At 42.7% G+C, this 19,018-nt stretch overlaps 4 protein-coding genes; 3 read left to right on the top strand and 1 right to left on the bottom strand.

Moving 5' to 3' along the window:
- Positions 1 to 2,765: 2,765 nt before the first annotated feature.
- GSTUM_00008020001 (uncharacterized protein) lies at positions 2,766 to 4,901 on the bottom strand. XM_002839803.2 is given in 7 exon segments: positions 2,766 to 3,411; positions 3,470 to 3,729; positions 3,801 to 3,958; positions 4,016 to 4,073; positions 4,083 to 4,371; positions 4,442 to 4,659; positions 4,732 to 4,901. Coding segments are annotated over 7 exon segments (1,539 nt in total). The 5' UTR covers positions 4,757 to 4,901; the 3' UTR covers positions 2,766 to 2,880.
- A 467-nt stretch (positions 4,902 to 5,368) lies between these two features.
- On the top strand, positions 5,369 to 5,939 carry GSTUM_00008019001 (uncharacterized protein). XM_002839802.2 has 1 exon: positions 5,369 to 5,939. The coding sequence occupies exon 1, from the start codon at positions 5,453 to 5,455 to the stop codon at positions 5,798 to 5,800; it is 348 nt and encodes a 115-aa protein (XP_002839848.1). The 5' UTR covers positions 5,369 to 5,452; the 3' UTR covers positions 5,801 to 5,939.
- An 850-nt stretch (positions 5,940 to 6,789) lies between these two features.
- On the top strand, positions 6,790 to 7,752 carry GSTUM_00008018001 (40S ribosomal protein S19). XM_002839801.2 has 3 exons: positions 6,790 to 6,960; positions 7,026 to 7,328; positions 7,460 to 7,752. Exons 1-3 carry the CDS (start codon positions 6,867 to 6,869, stop codon positions 7,519 to 7,521), a joined length of 459 nt encoding a protein of 152 aa, XP_002839847.1. The 5' UTR covers positions 6,790 to 6,866; the 3' UTR covers positions 7,522 to 7,752.
- An 8,348-nt stretch (positions 7,753 to 16,100) lies between these two features.
- On the top strand, positions 16,101 to 18,646 carry GSTUM_00008017001 (uncharacterized protein). XM_002839800.2 has 3 exons: positions 16,101 to 16,873; positions 16,934 to 17,553; positions 17,616 to 18,646. The coding sequence occupies exons 1-3, from the start codon at positions 16,302 to 16,304 to the stop codon at positions 18,014 to 18,016; spliced, it is 1,593 nt and encodes a 530-aa protein (XP_002839846.1). The 5' UTR covers positions 16,101 to 16,301; the 3' UTR covers positions 18,017 to 18,646.
- Positions 18,647 to 19,018: the final 372 nt, after the last annotated feature.

The raw sequence follows: 19,018 nt of genomic DNA, 5'->3' as shown, positions 1-19,018 counted from the left end.
CGAGGTTGATATCGCCCTCTGTCACAAGATACGAGGACTCAAGCATTTTACCCAGTAGTCTTATCAACATAACCCTATGGTGACTGGGGTGGCTCTCTCAACTGTGTACCGGATTGCACACCCTCCACTTACACCAATCTGGAACAATATTCGGGGCCGGCATTCCATTCTCCATTCTCCCCAGTGTGAAAAACTAATTACATTGGCGATAGCCACTGCAGAGAATTGCTATAAGCCATATAAGGAAATTGCAAAGATGGCTGGCTTGAGTGTATGTGGCCATATCCTTCGTCGCACAATGGCTTCTTCTGGTTACCACTGCCGCATTGCCCGTAAGAAGCCCTTTCTCTCTACCAAAACCCTGCAGGTAAGTCTTCTTTCTTCTCTAGTTGTGTCGCGAGTGGTATTCACAGTCGGTTAGATACTTTAAGAACTTGAATAATCAGACCATGTGCTAGGACATTGGACTTCCCTCTCTCAGCAAGATCTGGTGTTTTTTTTATTCTTATTTTGTCTTGTGGGGTAGACTTTTAGTGTGTTTTTTACTGCTCTTCTAGAGGAGGAAATTTCAGACTACCTCACACATAGTCCAGTTATTTGAGTTCTTACGCTACTAATCTCGATACCTTATTATATCCTATAGACTATTTGTATATTAACTAATATAATTTATCTACTAGTTAGGCACGCTCCTCTTGGGTTAATACCTATAAGGTTTGGGCTACCCAAGACTGGTCTAAGATTATCTGGACCGATGAATGCGCTTTCAATGTTGGTGGCGCTCTGGGCAGAGTCTGGGTTACCAGAAGAGTGGACAAGGAGTTTGAGGAATCCTGCCTTCTTCCTAAATTTAAAAAGTTGGAATCGATCCTAGTCTGGGGCTGCTTTGTTGGCCATCGTAAAGAACCCTTAATTGTATGGGATAAAGCTGCCTGGGGTAAAACTATCAACACTAAAGGATATCAATCCCACATCTTGCCACACCTAGATGAATTTTGACATCAGGAGTCGGTCCATACTCATGATTATGTCTACATTCAGCATGATAATACCTCCTCTCATCGCACTCCATCTACAGTTGTCCAACTACAAGAGCGTGGTCTTTACAATTATCTTCTTCCTTGGCCTGCTACCTCCCCTGACCTTAACCTTATTGAGTGTGTTTGGAGGTTAATGAAGATGCGAATCAACAAACTTCACCCCCACCCTCAGACTAACAAAGACATGATAGCTGCAATTTATGCTTAGTGGAACGCAATTACAGAGTATGAGCTTGGCCAAATACTGGATACTATGATTGACTGTGTTGATGCTGTTTCTAGTGCCAATGGTGGTCATACCAAATACTAGTTTTTTTTTTTTTGCTTTATTTTCTCTCTTTCTCCTCTCTACCTTTTGTGATCCCCTTCTCACCCCATATCCTATACCCCACTCCTGCACCCAGTACCCCACACCCACACCCTGCCCCAATACCTCATACCCAACACCTTGTACTCCCATCCCACTTTCCCTTAATAGTCACACCTAGCTATCCTAGATGATTAAAATCCAATTAATCTGTCCGAAATCATATATGATTTAGGCTAACAGGTTTTAACTCTTACTGCCAAACCTGACTCCAATTCCTAGCATTTCATATAGGATCGCCAGGCATCCATATTTTCCAGGGCTAGGATAGCCTGATTTGACTTTAGTTAGCTTTGTATTCTTTGCCCTTCATTCTTCTCTCCCCTTCCAATCCTATTTTTCTTTATATTCTCATCTATGTTTCTATTTACTACTCTTTTTCTGTGCTCTCCAGCACTAAAGATCAACTTTCTCCATCCCCAGGTGGGGCATTTCTTATGCTCTTTGCTCTTTCTTATTGTTTTCTCTTCAAGTTGAATGAGTTCTTGGAATGAAATACTCTGAAAAAAAGAAAAAGCAGTAATGTTTGGTTATGATTATCATATATTTTGTTCTTTAGTTCTCACTTTATTCAATTGAGTTGCACTTATTTGGCCAAAATTATGGCACACACCTGATAAGCGCTGTACCACTGCTATCTCACATCTGATCCCTGCTCTGTACCATGAATTCATGAGGTACCCTTGTACTCGAGTACGGAGCAGGGGTGGTGCCCGGTGTTTTAAGGCGGCACTTTGGTATACTGCAACAAAAGAAACATTTCAACAGAAAAATATGTGTTATGGTGCAGAACCTCTTAAACTAAACCCTTTACCTAGATTTTCTCTCATCTCAAGTTGATGGTGTTTTTGGCTACAACATACCTAGAAAAGAAATAACATATTAGATAGTAGATCAATATATTCTCTAGATATGGGTAACAAATTTTCAATGGATTGTACAAACCCCTTAACAGAGTTTTATATTGATCAATGGTTCCTAGAGTGTATAAAATGCAATCAGGATTTAAGGAGTTACTTACCACACTACAACCAGCCTTTAGGAGTGTTTAGTTTTATGAGCTTATGAATTTATCAATATTCATTATCATAGTTTTGCTTGATTGATCTTCCTGGTCCAAAGAGAAATCATTATTCTAATGATGTTTTATTTGAAGCGTACTACATCTACTGAGACATTACTAGTGCGGTGTACCATGAATTCATGATATACCCTAGTAGGAAGCCGGCAGTGGGACTAAACAGAGCCTGTAACTTGTGGCCAGGGTAATACAATTGGGGAGAGCCACGCACAGATTTCGAAAACTGTTGCGTGATAATATGAGAACAAAGGATGCTGTAGCCCTGAGAGTTCCACCCTAGGTTTGGAACTGAGTTTATTTTACTCTATCCGGTGTATTTAACCCACCCTCTATTAAGCTCACCTAAAATGAAGAAGAAGAAAACCTAAAATACATCCCAGCACAAAACTGAACTAAGACTTAACCAAAAGACTCTGACCGGTCATATGATCGCTCTGGTCCAAACCCATCGCAGCCAGGATAGTGGGAGCAACATCGCCCAAAACCCCATCCTTCTTTTTCAAACTCCATCCCTTGGGTGCGTTCGCCATGATAAATGGTACGGGATTGGTAGTGTGGCTGGTCTTTGGGGTGCCCTCTTCATTCAACATCTCCTCGGCATTGCCATGGTCAGCTGTGATAAAGAGGATATATCCATGTTTCTTGCATGCCTCATAGACAACACCAATTGCGGCATCAGTGTGGCCAACGGCTTGAACTGCGGCGTTGTAGACACCAGTGTGCCCAACCATGTCTGGAGGCGCAAAATTGTTCATCAGGAATTCGAAATTTCCTTCGGCAATACGTTCACTGAGCTTCTCAGCAACCGCGGCACACGACATCCCTGGGTCTTGGTCATAGGTAGCGACTTTCGGGGAAGGAACCATATCCCTGGTTTCGTTCTCAAACCGCAGCTCTACTCCCCCATTGAAGAAGAAAGTTACCTGTTCCACCCGTATGATTAGCTGAGGTATGTGGGGTGGTGCACATAAGAAAACTAACATGAGCATATTTCTCAGTCTCGGCAACATGGCACTGTTTGATCCCTTTCTTGGCCAGCCACTCAGCCAAGACATCATCCATACGCTGCGGTGGGAATGCGATATTGAAGGGATAGTCGGTCTTGTACTGGGTCATTGTAGTGATATTGATGTTCCTGGGATAAGGGAAGCCGGGAAGAGGAGAATTATCAACACCGAGAAGCTGGGTGATCTCACGCACACGATCTGAACGGTAGTTGAAGAAGAAAAGGGTATCGTTGTCTTAATCTGAAATTAGCAAGAGCCCCGCTACTTGAAATACAGTAGACCAAGGATGCTAATAGGTGGAGTACCTTTAATTCTCGCTTCTTCTCCCGAGACGATTATCGGCTTCAAGAACTCATCCGTCTCGCCTTGCTCATATTTGGCCTTGATAGTTGCGACGGGGTCCTCCGAGGTTTCGCCCTTACCTTGGACAAGTCCCTCCAAAGCAACTTTAACACGCTCCCATCTGGAGTCGAAGAAATTAGTCTGGGCACCGATATTGCAAGCTATTATACTACTATACCTCTTGTCCCTATCCATAGCGTAGTATCTTCCCACGACAGTCCCAACCTTGACAGTATCTTCCATACCAAGCTCTTTGATCCTGCCAAGCAGTTCCTGCAGATACCTAGCACTACTCTTAGGGTCTGTGTCACGCCCATCACCGAACATGTGAATATAAACATGTGGGACTCCAAACTCCTTTGCAGTAGAGAGTAAGGAGTAAAGGTGATTCTGGTGGGAGTGTACTCCACCGTCCGAAATCAAGCCCAACAGGTGAAGACGGCCGTTTCCCTCCCTCGCACGCATCATTGAAATCTTGATGTTTTCAGTTTTGGGGAAGTCACCCTTCTTCATGGTTTGGTCGATTCTGACAACCTAGAGATTCTCATCAGTTCTTTCCCCTTTTCGTTTAACTAGACGTTTTAAAGTGCTTGTTTTTGCCTACATCTTGCCAAACAACACGCCCAGCACCAATATTTAAATGCCCGACCTCACTGTTACCCATCAATCCCTCGGGCAACCCTACAGCAAGAGATGAGGCTTCGAGAGTAGTGTATCCGTCCGTATTTTTGCGGAAGGAGTCCATTACCGGGGTCTCTGCATTACCAATAGCATCTCCGGGTAGGTTTTCGGAAGGAGAAATTCCCCAACCATCGATGACAACTAAAAAGAAAGCCAAATATATTAGCACAGGGTATTAATAGCAAGTGAGGCCAACTAGTGGGGAAAACAAACTCAAAACAGCTTTCTGGTTAACCATATTTTATATCCTAGGAGGAATCCGGGTATTTGTCCAAAGGAAAAAAAAGAGGATAAAGATAATTTTATCGAGAAGTATCTGGTGGGAGAGGGATTGCCCTAATCTAACTGGGAGAGAGGGAAGGAATGGGACATATCATACTAAGGGGGAGGGGAGAAGAGGAGGAGAGGGTGGGGGAGGAGGGAAGTGGGATATTTAGTGTGGGGCGAATGTGGTACCGGTTTCTGGGTCGTCCCGGCAAGCTGTTCCAGTAAAGATATGAGGTAAATATTGAGAAGATTCCCACTGATTATGACTACAGCTCTGTATGCAACTGAATTCCGGCAAGCCCACATATCCACATTTTTGGCCGGTAAGTGTCTCACCTGAGATGTATGATGGCGGTGACCCCAGGTTTTTTTTCCCTCTTCTCTCTCATTGTGCAGCTTACTTGAGTGCTCGAGTACTAGAATCGTAGACCATCTCACAACGCTGGGTTCCGGCCTTGTGCGGCGGCCGGGCCCAAGAGCGATGTATGACAACCAACGCAGCCAAGCCCTGGGCCGACGCACTATCTGATAAGCACTCAAGCAGCTGGCGCGCCTCTCTTTGTCCCATTCCATCCCGTCCATTGCAACGAGTCTCCCCCACTCTCGAATAAACACCTCAACCGAACCCCCACACCTCACTATTCCCATCTCTTAGCTCTTGGGCACTATGACAAATGAACCTCCATCAATTGCCACTTCGAATCTGCCCCCCGAGTTCCTTCCTGCGAACGCTTTCGACTTCATTCCAGATCTTCACGCATTACTCCTTCGTGTTTCCCGAGAGGAGCTCGAGTTGAAGGATGTCGACCACGAATCGAGTCACATTCGGCTGAAGATGGAAAAGGCTCGGGCTATGGTTGCTAATCTCCCGGATGTGGACCGCAGCCTAGAGGAACAAAAGAAAGAGATCCGGGAGCTCGAAGAGCGCATCGAGAAGCAGAGGGGCATGATCAAGGCAGTTGTTGAGATGCAAATCGTCAAGGACATCATCAGAAGGAGGGGTGGGGTGGAATGAGTGTTTCCAATGGGCTCTGGGCATTATGGACATCAACACAGCGGCCGTAAAGGGCATATCTATGTCATGATCGCAGCGAGAGAGTAGTATACGGGATAGATGCTGGTTGGGGTGTCAAAGGGTTCAATTGATTGATCTAGGATGTTCTCCATAAAATATGTGCTCGCGTAGAGTGGCATCCTAACTCCTACCCAGCTAGGCCCGTGCTAGTTAAATGACAAAAAGTTACCGTACTCGAGTTGACTATTGTGTTGTAATCTTCCTGGCGCAACGGTGAATAGGAGTGTTCTTATCTTCGCTACTGTACAGTACTCGTACCCGTCCTGGCCTTGGAGTATGGAAGGAGTTGACAAGGCGCCACTTGCAACCTACTACCGTAATACACTGCTGAGTACCGTGCGGTATCCTCTTGAGTATCATAATCATATGGTACGGCACAACGCGAGTTGTTCCCTCCCCAGTTCCGAGATAACTTCAGAGCAAGAAATCATAGAGCTGTTATCACTGGTGTCATAATCACGCAACTGGAGTGCTGTATATATTGTACGGCTCGTTCACTGAAACCCCCGGTCTGCTCGCCAATTTCTAAAGATACTGGTATCCAGAAACCTTGACGCCAAGGATCTGTGTTTTTGGTGTGCCTTAATATTAGGGTATGATACTCGAGTATGAAACTTACCGGTGGATGCCGTGGTGTTTGAAAAACCATATTGAGCCCTGGTATGATATCATACAGGTATTTGGCATGAGTTTAGACATAGAACAACCCAGTACCAATGAGGCTAGGATAGTGTTCACCAGCTGCCATACCGGTATCATACCAGCAAAATAAGTTGCTCTTTGCTCACCTCAGTGTAAAAATCGAGCTTGGATCATTTCCAGGCAAGAAGGCAGAGTGACTGTTTAGGGCTAACCCTGGTCGCGACCACCTACCACCACAAAACACAGGCCAACCCTTCACGAAATATTTCTAAGGCTAGCTACCAACAGCACAAACTTCACGCCCAACGACAATCAATCATCAATACACCGCCGACGTCCATTTCTTAACAAACAGTTGCCTATCATGCCTGGCGTTTCCGTCCGCGATGTTGATGCTCAAAAGTTCATTGACGCCTATGCTGCTTTCTTGAAACGTCAAGGCAAGCTCCAAATTCCTGGTATGTATTCAAAAAAATATTCGCAATTCACTTGATTACAGACAGCTGCTAAGAGAAATTTGTAGGCTGGGTTGATACTGTAAAGACCGGACACATGAAGGAGCTTCCCCCTCAATCTATTGATTGGTTCTACATCCGCGCAGCTGCTGTCGCTCGCCATGTCTACCTCCGCAAATCTGTCGGTGTCGGCCGTCTCCGCAAGGCTCACGGTGGCCAGAAGAACCGGGGGTCCCGCCCCTCCCATCATGTCGACGCCTCCGGCTCCGTTGACCGCAAGGTCCTCCAGGCTCTCGAGAAGATTGGCGTTGTTGAAATTAGCCCCAAGGGTGGACGAAGAATCTCTCAGACTGGACAGAGAGATTTGGACCGTAAGTTTTATCCTTACAAACAAAGAATAATAAATAAAATTCCCGTCCCCCCTCTAGCCGCTGGGAATATGAGCGGTGCTGGACGAGGGGTGCGCTTCGGGGTGCTGTCACTGACTGAGTGTGGTGAGCAGGTATTGCTCAAACTACTGTTGCTGAGGATGAGGAGGGCGAGGATGAGGATGATGACGAGTAAATCCGGTTTTCTTATAGATATCAAACGGAATTTCAGGCAAATTAAAATCTCGTGAAGGACTCTTTGGGTGCTCAATATTTCCCTTCCCATTTTTTTTTGTTGGAGCCTCTATTTCTGGGAAGTTTAATCGTTACTCTTACTCTGACCCAATTTGAAGTGACATACCCGGGGGCATGTCGAGGAATACGGCACAGCGAAGGGGGGAAAAATCGATGGGGATCAGTTGAAAAAGCGATAGACTGTTCAAACCTTACTCTCCACCAAATTTTTCGCGTTTTTTCGGTATGCCCTCCAGTATGTTAATACTAGTGACAAGTAAAGTTAGCGAAAACTTCTACCATCTTCTTCCCACTATTAGAATTGCCAAATCGACCAGCCTAGTGCGTTTAGATGAGCTTTAAGTATTCCATCCCGGCCTCCTTCCCCCCCCCTTTTCTCCCGTCACAATCAGACTTCCATGAAGCGACCCGTTATGTTTATCTAGTACCCCCATTGATGTTAGGCTGCAACTTAAAACCATATCTTGGATGAGATACTGGATCTTCTGAACCCGCCCCGCCTCAGAAAGACAAGGTATTGGCTAGTCTTGTCTTTTTTTTTTGGTCCTGGGTATGGGGTTGGGTACAACTACTGTATTCAGGAGAGGATACTACACTAAGTTCTGCACTTGGATGCCTTTTAACCCCCACGGCCAAAAGTGATATTGGTAGAGATGATAGGCTGCACCAATAGGCTTTCAGGAGTGGATGCTATTGGTGCAGGCTCTGGTGTAGGAAAATCACGCTCAATCACTCGGAAGCTTCAAGCTTCAAGCCTTCAGGTATCTACCGGCCGGATGCGAACACTGATTTTGCATGGTAAAATAAAGGGGGCGGATTGGCCCAAGATAATCTTATGGCGGATAGAGAAGGATCGCGTCATGGAATCGCATGTCTTCACCCTATTCCCATAAGTCTGTTTTTCAAATTCCCCCCTCTTTTTTTCCCGTCAGTCCGCAGACAGAGTACTTGCAGTTTTAAAAAACATCTGAATCATGCACCGTCACCATTACAACCACAGTGTTTGAAAATTCAACTTACCAAGAAGTCATGATATCAGCTTTTGGCCAATCATACTACAGAACCATATTGATATTAGGCGCCTACCACTTCTATGTTAGTATACGTAATAATCAAACAACTCAAGAGGGAGATTACGGGATTGTGAGATGGGTTGGGTCAAATGGAGGAAGCTTACAAGGTGATGAGGAAGGCTCTCACCTGTGAGAAGGCAGAAAGGAGAAGGGCAGAGAAGAAGCTTCGGGATTGCTTCAGATTTAGTCCTAGATATCGTGATTCCGGTATCCATTGTTTTGGAGCCCCTTTGCCCATGGTTAAGAAGAAGATTCTAGTAGAGGGTTTTGAGGAAAGGCAGAAGAGGTGGTTGAATGGAGATAACGTGCCTGCAGTGGAGGGGGAGCGGAAGGGGGAATTTATGGAGAAAGAGGTGGGAACCCGAGTTGACACTGAAAAGAGAAGGACTGTGGGGGGAGGGGATTTACCAGTAATACTAAAAGTACTAGATAGTATACAGTAGGATGATATATTGGAAGGTGTTAAAGAAGCCTTGCAAGAGACTGGCTTTGTAAGTTGTGATAGTTCATGTAAGTTGTTTAGTAAGACCAAGAGGGAGAGGAGGTTATTGGTTGGCCATAAGGTCTCAACAGTATTGTTAATGGCCAGGGTAGTAGGGGGATCGAATACATTGTATAGAGAGAAGTTGTAAGTAGGAGGTTATTGGTGCTTTGTAAAAAGGTTTATTGCTATTCTAGCCGATTTTTTTAAGTATCCGGACACCTTGGCGCAAATTTGTATGAGGCTTGGCACCAAGGTATCCAGATATTAAAAAAATCAGCTAGTACTAAGGAGGAATGAGGGTACTTGGATAAGGGAGTTTGGGGAGAGATTGGAGGAAATAAAGAAAGGGTTAATTCAGGTTAAGGATTACAAGGAATATCAAGAAAGCGGAATGAGAAGAGGGTGTTGGAGAATTTAACTATATAGAAGTATATAAAAAAGATAAAGGGGGGCCGATATGGGATAAACTATAGAGATTGAGGCAATGAGAATTTAATAGAACTGCAAGCACAGGAAAATAAATTGTTAGAAGAGGAGTTGAAGAATTTGAAGACTCTGTAAAGGGCCTAAAATAAGAATTAAAGGAAGGGGAAAGGTAGAGGGTAAGGAGATTGTGAAGGAACAAGTAACTTATTGCAAGCTACTTGTCTCTTGGAGCAGTCTCTTGAAGCAGCCCTCAGGTGTTGAGAATAGAAGTATAGGTTGTGTTAGGTTGGGACATTTAGTTGTTTAGTTGTTAAGAGAATCATAACTCCTTTCTATAGTATTGCTATATTCAAGGTATCTTTTGGTAGTGCTGATGGAATTGGGCCAAAGAATAAGAGTAAGTAGTAGTTTGGAAAAGACTAACTTGTAAGGTTTATCTAGTACATGGAGAGCTGGGTTGGGGTCAGATTAAAGTAAGGTATAGTTCTTAGACAAAAGTCATTGTTGATAGGTCCAAGTACTGCCAAAACACATCAAAATAGTTTAAATTCAAGGAAAAGAAAATTACAAATTATATCAACATCTCTTGGTCAATTAAAACAAAAATATATATTAATAGATAGCTGAGAACCTAGAGACTTTAAAATTCATATTTCTTTGATGAAGTCATTTGTTCTTTAAACAGCCCTCAGTACTTGGTGTAGTCCATTCTAAAAAATAATCTAACTGCCAAGAATTTGTATAGATATACATACAAGAAGATACTTGCTTCCAAAATCACCAATTCCACATCACTACAGTTTATGCAATATTGAACCATATGCTTCAAAAATTGAAATTTTAGAATCAGAACATCTAAAATCATTATTTCAGGAAGAATTAAAACACTACCACTACAGGTAGTTGAGTTATAGTACAGTGAAAAGCAGCAGATTTTATTAGGAGTACCAGGATCCAATACCTAGGAACTACTCTAAGTAGGATAACCCCACTCAGAATCAGAATCTCCAGTCCCTAACAGTCCTCTCTGGCCACCTTACAAGTCCCGCATGTTATCATACATATGTATCTTAGTTGCGTCCTGTGACTATAATGACACAGAATTAAAGATATCAGAATAATACTGTATACATCACTGCCATCTGTCTGACCAGATTGTGTTCACGAGATATATAAGAAGTGACCTTCTGCTAGGTCTAGGAAGTAGAATAGAGTAAATCTGTCAACTACCCAGAGAGTTACTTGAATTCAAAGATGAACATCTCTGGTATGTGCCATAAGTAACAGGATATTTTCATATAAAAATACGATATTGAATATTGGAGAATCTCTATAAAGAGCCAACACATTCTTATTCATGCAACGGTAATTAAGAAAAGTTTAGAACTCTTAGGAGGCTCTACTGAAGAAGCCAATAGACTTTATGGAGTGTTACAATAAGGTTAAGGGATGTGTTGTACAGTCGTGTCTGGAAAGTTTTCGTACCCCTGAGGTGCAACCCCGCAATACCTTATTACCACAACAACCCTCCTCACCATGGCCCCTCCACATAACCTAAGAGTAAGAGAAGACCTGAATAAGGAAATTTATACTCTGTATAAACATACAGATATGGGATATGACAAAACTTTTAAGTCTATAGGTGTATCCAAGTTAACTGTTCAGTCTGTGGTCAAAAGAGCTAAATCTAGAGATGGAAACACTCACCATGCAAAAAGAGGTGGAAGACCAACCAAGATTACTAACATAAAAAGAAAGATAGTGGAGTCAATTGTCGATGCTGAGCCTCATTTAGCGTTACATAACATTACCAAAAAAGCGAATATTGGTCTTGGTAAAACCACTATTGATAAGATCATATCAGAAGCTCATTTTAAGCTTCTGATACCTAGGAAAAAGCCTTTTTGGAGAAAAGGATAAAAGGAGAAAAGAAGGAAGTTTGCTAGGAGAAGGAGGAACTGGAAAGGGGCATGGAATTGGGTTGTTTTTGTGGATGAAGCTACCATTGTTTATGATCCAAATCCAACAGGCAGAAAGATCAGAGTTAGACCTGGTGAAGAGCTAGAAGAAAAAAACTTAAAGCCTAGCTTTAAGTCTGGAAAGACTAGCATTGGAGTATATGCTGCAATGATAAAGGAAGGAAAGACTGAGTTAATTCTTGTGAGAAAGAGAAGGGAGGAGGAAAGGACCAGTAAAAGAGACAGACTTGGCCTAAACTCTCACCAATATGCAACTGAGATCCACCAGCCTTACCTTATCTTTTTTATAGAGGGTCTGGATAGACCTTCTGACAATATTTACCTTGCTGCAGATAATGCTTCCTGGCATGGTAGTGAGGAAAATTGAAAATTGGAAGCAGACTGTGGTTACAAAAAACTCTCTTAGCTACCCAACTTACCAGATCTCAATCCTATTGAGAACACATGGGCACTACTCAAAAGAGCCCTTACCAAGCGATTCTCCAAACTGGAAAGAAGGCCTCATAGTGCAGCTGAATTGTTTGAGGCAGCAAAGGAAGAGTGGGATTTAATTCCCCAAGAGAAGTTGGATGGATAGATAGATAGGATGTCTGAGAGAATGCAAGCTGTACTGGATGCAAATGGAGGCCATACAAAATAGTAATAATGTTTTTTATTGTCTACTAGCAATACTATTATGTTTTCTTTAATTGAATTCTTTACATTTTTTTTGAAATTTTTATGGTTGGGGGTTGTGGTTATGCGGTTGCCATGTGAGGGTACGAAAACTTTCCGGACACGACTGTAGTTGTAGGAATTATCACTAATACCAGATAATAACTAAAGTCCTGCTATCTAGGAAAACTAAGAGCTGCCAGTAAAAAGGTTATCTGTCAATCTAGTAGAATGGCTTTCTGTAAATTGGTAGGAATTTATCAGGAAAATATCCATCAATTGAATTAGAAATTACAGAGGTTTAAATTCAATGAGTTTAGAAGGTTGTATTTATGACTACTCTGGCAGACACAACCCAAGGATGAAACTGATCATTTCATCAATAGAGGAGACAATTAAGGCCAAGCAGTTCAATTTAAGAACTAGGCCACAAGTCTAAGAACTCCGAGGATTGGATAATTACTATTGGGAACAGCAGAGTTTTCCGACTGGCCAAATAGTGAATTATCAGGAAGGATATGATGATTTTCAAAGTCTTCTAGTATTCAAACTTTTGGAGAATGCCCAATATTGCAAGATATAGTTAGAGAGGTACATAATTTGTATTAGAGATAGATGTAGTCCACAAATACTCAAACACTGAATATAAATATCGAAGTGTCTCCTAAACTTTTAGACATCATCAAGTAATGGAGAAGTAATCTTAACAATATAGCAGTGTTCATACAATTCTATTCTATCTTACTTTGCTCTTAGTAGTCATAAATGAAATAAGCAATTCTTTGAGCCTTTCTAAACAATCTCTGTCCACAAAATGAATCTTGATTGGCCTAGACATGCCTGAGTCTATATAGATCATCTCCACCTAACAATTTTGGTGTAAAAGTAGCTATCAACAATGACTTTTGTCACTGATCTGTAGATACTTGTATTAGGTACAGAAATCCTTATAATATCATATTATATAAGTATATAATTGAAAAAGGTGTTTTTTTAAAAAAAAATAAAAAATAAAAAATAAAAAATAAAAAAAAGTATCCAGATGCCTTGGCATCAAGGCATCTGGATATTTTAAAAACTGTAAGTATCATATAGTTCTGGCTACAATAAACCTGCTCATAGCTGGAAAAATTAATTATCTGATTTTAGGTTAAAAGATTACTACTATGAAGAAATCCTTTCTAGATTAGAAATGGAGCCAAACACCTGCTGCATTAAACTATGATTTCAATTTCTGAAAATATAGACTGGGTGCCAGTAACCCTGGTTTTTGAGTTTGAAGTTAGAACACTTTGTATAAGTACCTTAAGTAATGGCTACCTTTAAAATATAAGCAAAAATAGGCTAAGACACATATATTTCAGGGATGAGACATCATACTAGTCCAAATTCGGTCCCATAGTCAAAGCTTTTCTTGGTATTATTTGCACATTTTTACCTTGAAAGGTCTCATAAGTTTTACAGTTTTCTAAGCTTCCTAAGGAGCAGATATTCCTAAGAAACAGAGAATTACTAACGGAATCGCAAAAAAATAAGTATAAATGCCAAGAATACACTTAATCTTGGCAGGATAAACAATGGCCGCATGTACGAGGGGGGGGAAAGAAGTAGTGCGACACAGTAGCAACCGCTTCCCACAAGATTGCAACTCTACTCCCAACCCCCATTACTACAATACTCATTATATCCCCCACCACCTGCCAAACCATTTCAGAAAAGCACTATGAGAGTAAAGAGAACTTACAGAAGTGACAGCACTTTGAGTGGAAAACTACGTGCGATGACTGGATCCGTATTATTGCTCTCCGAGAAATAGCAGAGTGGTCTTTCAAAAAGATAGCTGCTGAATTGGAGGAAAAAATAGGCCTTAAAGTTCACCATAGTACCTGTGCTCGCATCTATCAACAGTATCGGGAAACAGGTAGTCCTTCCAACTACCGGCGAACAGGAAGACCTCCAATCTTCCAGGAGTCTGATCTACTTGATCTAAAGTCTTTTATTAAAGAAAATAAAAGAAATAGAAGACTCTCTTGGGAGGATATTAAAGAAGAGAAGGGATTAAAGGCATCATCCAAGACAATTAGGAAGGCAGCTAAGAGTCTTAATTTAAATAAAAGAAACCCATACAAGAAGTAAGTACTTTAATGAAGATTCAAGTGTTTACATAACTAAAAGATATTTTAGATGGGGATTGCGCCCTAAAAATATACCAATTAGATTTGGTTAGTGTATGAGAAAAAGAGCTTGGAAACTAAGAGACTAGTCCAGAATCATATGGACTGATGAAACCTCATTCTCTACAGTTGGATTTGGGCAGAGAGGATGGATGATAAGAGAACCTTCTGAGGAATATGATCAGGATTGCATTGATGAGGTCTGGGAGTCAGGAAGGGGGACAGTTATGGTATGGGGAGCCTTTTGTAGAGATTTGAGGTCAAAGCTAGTGGTAGTACCAGGAAAGGTTAAAGTGAATTCTTATGAGTATACTAAGTATATTCTGGATCCAGTTTTAATTCCTTTCTGGCATGAGTGTTGTGAGAGATTTTATTGGACTAGGGTTGTTGAAGATGGTGCACCAGGGCATAAAGGATAGGTTGTACCTCCTTATAATTATTGTATTTTCTGATTTTTGATATAGAAATACTTACTTAAGAATATAATCTAACTACTAGTTTAATCACAGATATTCTACAAAGTGTAGAAAAAGGAATGGGGTGGATATATTGCCCTGGCCACCACAGTCACCAGACCTGAACTTAATTGAAAATATTTGGGGAGATATGGAAACTTACTTGGGGAAAAGGTATGGAAGAGTTACAAGCAAGGAAGAGCTAATCAGAGCTGTGGAGGAAGCATGGAAAGCTATTCCTGATGGAAGGTTTATGGATCTTTGCAGAAGTATGCCAAAGCGGGTCAGAGAGGTTATTAGAAGAAAAGGACACCAAACTCATTATTGATTTATGATTTTCTTTTTATTTTACTTTAAGGAAATACTAAGCATTTTTTAATTTTATCTCCTTTACTTATTTTATTTATTGAATGTGGTTGTGGAAAATGGTAGTACTATATGTTATTGATATTATTTCCGTACGGGAATTTGTGTTGCACGGGTGTCGCATTACTTTCTTCCCCCCCCTCGTACAGGTTTATCGCGACCGGAACCATACCTAGGTTGGCGTTGTACCGAAGGTTTGCAAAAGCAGCACATAGAGTACGGTACTCGTACTGTAATTTTAATACGCCAAACTCCGAAACAGCTACCGGTAGAGGAAATTAGCATAAAGACTTGGACTTCTTAGTGAGAGGGAAATTTTGTTTTTGAAAATAATGTTATGGACTTAAGCGCTCTTTTGGGAATATGGATAGTAACGTGAGCAAGAGAAGTTGAGGGGTCTCAGTGTCGCAAAATTGGATCTAATGTTGAGCAGTCCGACACTAGCCAGGCCCGAATTGCCCGTATCACACATTACAATGTCATAATCTTAGCAACAACCAGGGCACTGTGCTCCTCGGTAGTTCTCTTCGCCACCGGGGAGAACTTTGCTAACAGCGAACCCCCCCACACCTCTACCTACAACCGAGATGCCTGACGGACCTTAAAGTACGAGTAGACTTCAGGGCATACCGGTGTTGAATTGGGTGTGGAACCCAAATTTTCAGAACGTAGTAAGGGAAGGGGTCATCTGCTCGGTTGTTCGTCAATTTTCTCGGGATTTCAAACCCCAAAGCGTTATGATAGGACTGGGGGTTGAATAGACGATCGTGCTGGTACTTGTATCATACTCGAGTGTGATAGTTGACTACCGTATCATATCTGGTGATGTGGCTGATGTGGCTTAGTCAGGCTCCAAAATTTCAATGTTCATTTTCTTTCCTTCTCTTCGCCCTGACTCGCTCACGACCTTTTACTCGTAGACACTAAATTTCTCGCAAAACTTCACGATTCCTTGCTGAACCCTCGCAATTTATTCCTTGCTTTTACCTCGCAGTTCTTTTTATCGAGTTTCAAAGTCAGGAAAATCTCTTAATTCAACTTTCTATCATCTCGACATCCCTCATCCACCCCACCTTCCACCCCACCTTCCATTCTTCCATCCCCACAATCATGGCAACTAACGGCGCAGAAGAAAGCATCACGTCTGAGCACGACGAGCATGTTGACAAACTCGGAAACTTTATTACTCAGGATGATGGAGGGAGTCTCGGATCTCCTGGCTTGGATCCGCAGTCGGACGAATCCGATTTTGACGATGCTCCAAAAGAGCTCAAATCTTCCCTGAAGAAACCCACTCAGATCCAAGAGATCGTTGCACCCAGACCACCTCTACCGGCACAACCTGATCCGGAGACTCTAGATCTTTCTGCGCTTTCTCCTCTTTCACCTGAAATTATCTCTCGCCAGGCTACGATAAACATTGGTACCATCGGTCATGTGGCTCACGGGAAGAGCACTGTTGTGAAAGCTATATCTGGGGTTCAGACAGTCAGGTTCAAGAACGAACTTGAGAGAAACATCACTATCAAGCTTGGTTATGCCAATGCAAAGGTCTACAAATGTGATAATCCTGACTGCCCTCGTCCTGGGAATTACCGAAGTTATAAGAGCGATAAGGAAGTCGATCCTCAGTGTGAACGGGAAGGCTGTAGCGGAAAGTACCAACTATTGAGACATGTTTCGTGAGTGCGCCCCTCAATGGAGTTATTGGTATTCGAGTTATGTGCTGACGATGACATTAGCTTCGTTGATTGTCCTGGGCACGACATCCTCATGAGTACTATGTTGTCTGGTGCAGCAGTCATGGACGCCGCTCTCTTGCTGATTGCTGGAAACGAGTCATGTCCCCAGCCGCAGACTTCCGAGCATCTGGCTGCAATAGAGATCATGAAGTTAAACCACATCATTATTCTTCAGAACAAGGTTGACCTTATGCGTGAAGCGTCTGCTGAAGAGCATTACCAATCGATTCTGAAATTCATTCGTGGCACCGTTGCGGACGGTTCTCCAATCATTCCCATTTCGGCCCAGCTGAAGTATAACATTGATGCTATCAACGAGGCCCTTGTATCGAAGATTCCTGTTCCGATCCGAGATTTCACTGCAACGCCCCATATGATCGTTATTAGGTCTTTCGATGTCAACAAACCTGGCGCCGAAATTGATGATTTGAAGGGCGGTGTTGCCGGTGGCTCGATCTTGACGGGTGTGCTAAAACTCGGGGACGAGATTGAGATCAGACCAGGAATTGTCACCAAAACTGAAAAGGGACAAATCCAGTGCAAGCCTATCTTTAGCAGAATTGTTTCACTGTTCGCCGAGAACAATGATTTAAAATTTGCCGTTCCTGGCGGTCTTATTGGTATACCTACCTATATTTACAACCCCCCTCTCTGTTTATAAGTTTTCTAATGAGTGAAATAGGTGTTGGTACCCGCGTCGACCCAACCCTCTGTCGTGCGGATCGCCTCGTTGGATTCGTCCTTGGTCTTAAGGGGCGTTTGCCAAGCATCTACACCGATCTTGAAGTCAATTACTTCTTACTGCGTCGTCTTCTCGGTGTCAAGACTGCAGACGGAAAACAGGCTAAGGTCGCCAAACTTACCAAGAACGAAATTCTTATGGTCAACATTGGATCTACTGCTACCGGTGCAAAGGTTATTGCTGTGAAAGCTGATGTAGCCAAACTTCAATTGACTAGCCCAGCTTGTACTCAGGATGGCGAGAAGATTGCACTGAGTAGGAGAATCGACAAGCATTGGCGGTTGATCGGGTGGGCGACTATCGTCCGTGCGGGACCATCTCTCGATCCGGTCGAAGAATAAGTATTTTATTGGTTAAACGCAATGGTGGGAATACAGATGGGTTGGCGTATTTTCCTTTGTCTTATTGCCCAACTGCCTTTGTTTCATCGGTGTAACGAGCAACATGAGTATGGCTGCGGGATTGCTGAATGCGGCACATTGATACGGTTCTGGCGCTCCTGGAGATGATTGTGATGTGGGGAGAATATACAAAAAGCGTCTTTTCATTTTCTGGGCTTCATTACTTTTCCTTTTCTGCGTGACCTATGATGGCGGGTGGTGGGGCTTAATGGATGGTTATTTATTATTCATTTGATGTCTGTCGGGTGCTTCTAAACTGTATTGACTTCTGTCTTCTTTGGTTCCACGCTCTGCCCTTTGGAATATAGGTTAGAAGCTGAGCGCCTGCTAGGGGGGGACTCCATTCATCCTGTCTTTCGGAGGGTGATGATGCGAACTGCGGGGATGCGGTACGGATGTGGTACTTAGCGTGTGGTTGCACTTGAGTTAGCGGGACCGCGACCACGCAATTCCTATGCCGGTAGTACGAGTAAGCTAGTGTATGGGGTTTTCGGCCACCCGTAGTTTTCGGCCACCTTGGCGCCCCGATAAAGACAAAATAAATTTCAATCTACAGTGTCCATTCAAACATACATTGCTCCATCTGTACCTGTTGTAAGCGCTTTGAAGTTCTTAATGCCTCCTGTTCAGCTGATGGTTCTTTTGCCTTTGCTTGTGCCTTTTTTGCCACAATTCTTGCCTTCTCAACTTCTATCTTCACTCTTGCCTCCTCCGCCTCATCAAGTGACCGTTTGATAGCATCTAAATCCACAAACACCATATTAGGATTTAAAGTTACCTTCTTCTTCTTCTTCTTACTCTCCAACTCTGCTATCTGGTGCTGTAAGCGTCGGTTGACGGCTAATATCTTAGCATGTTCACCAGTAAGTTCACCAAGAGCCTTTCCTGCCTTCTGTAGAACTGTTCTTTGATCGCGAGACAATGGTCCAAGTCTTTTGATTG

Source organism: Tuber melanosporum (genome assembly GCF_000151645.1).
Source record: "Tuber melanosporum whole genome shotgun sequence assembly, scaffold_41, strain Mel28".
NCBI lineage: Eukaryota > Fungi > Ascomycota > Pezizomycetes > Pezizales > Tuberaceae > Tuber > Tuber melanosporum.
Note: the sequence above shows the minus strand (reverse complement) of the source record. Positions and strands in the feature narration are given on the sequence as shown.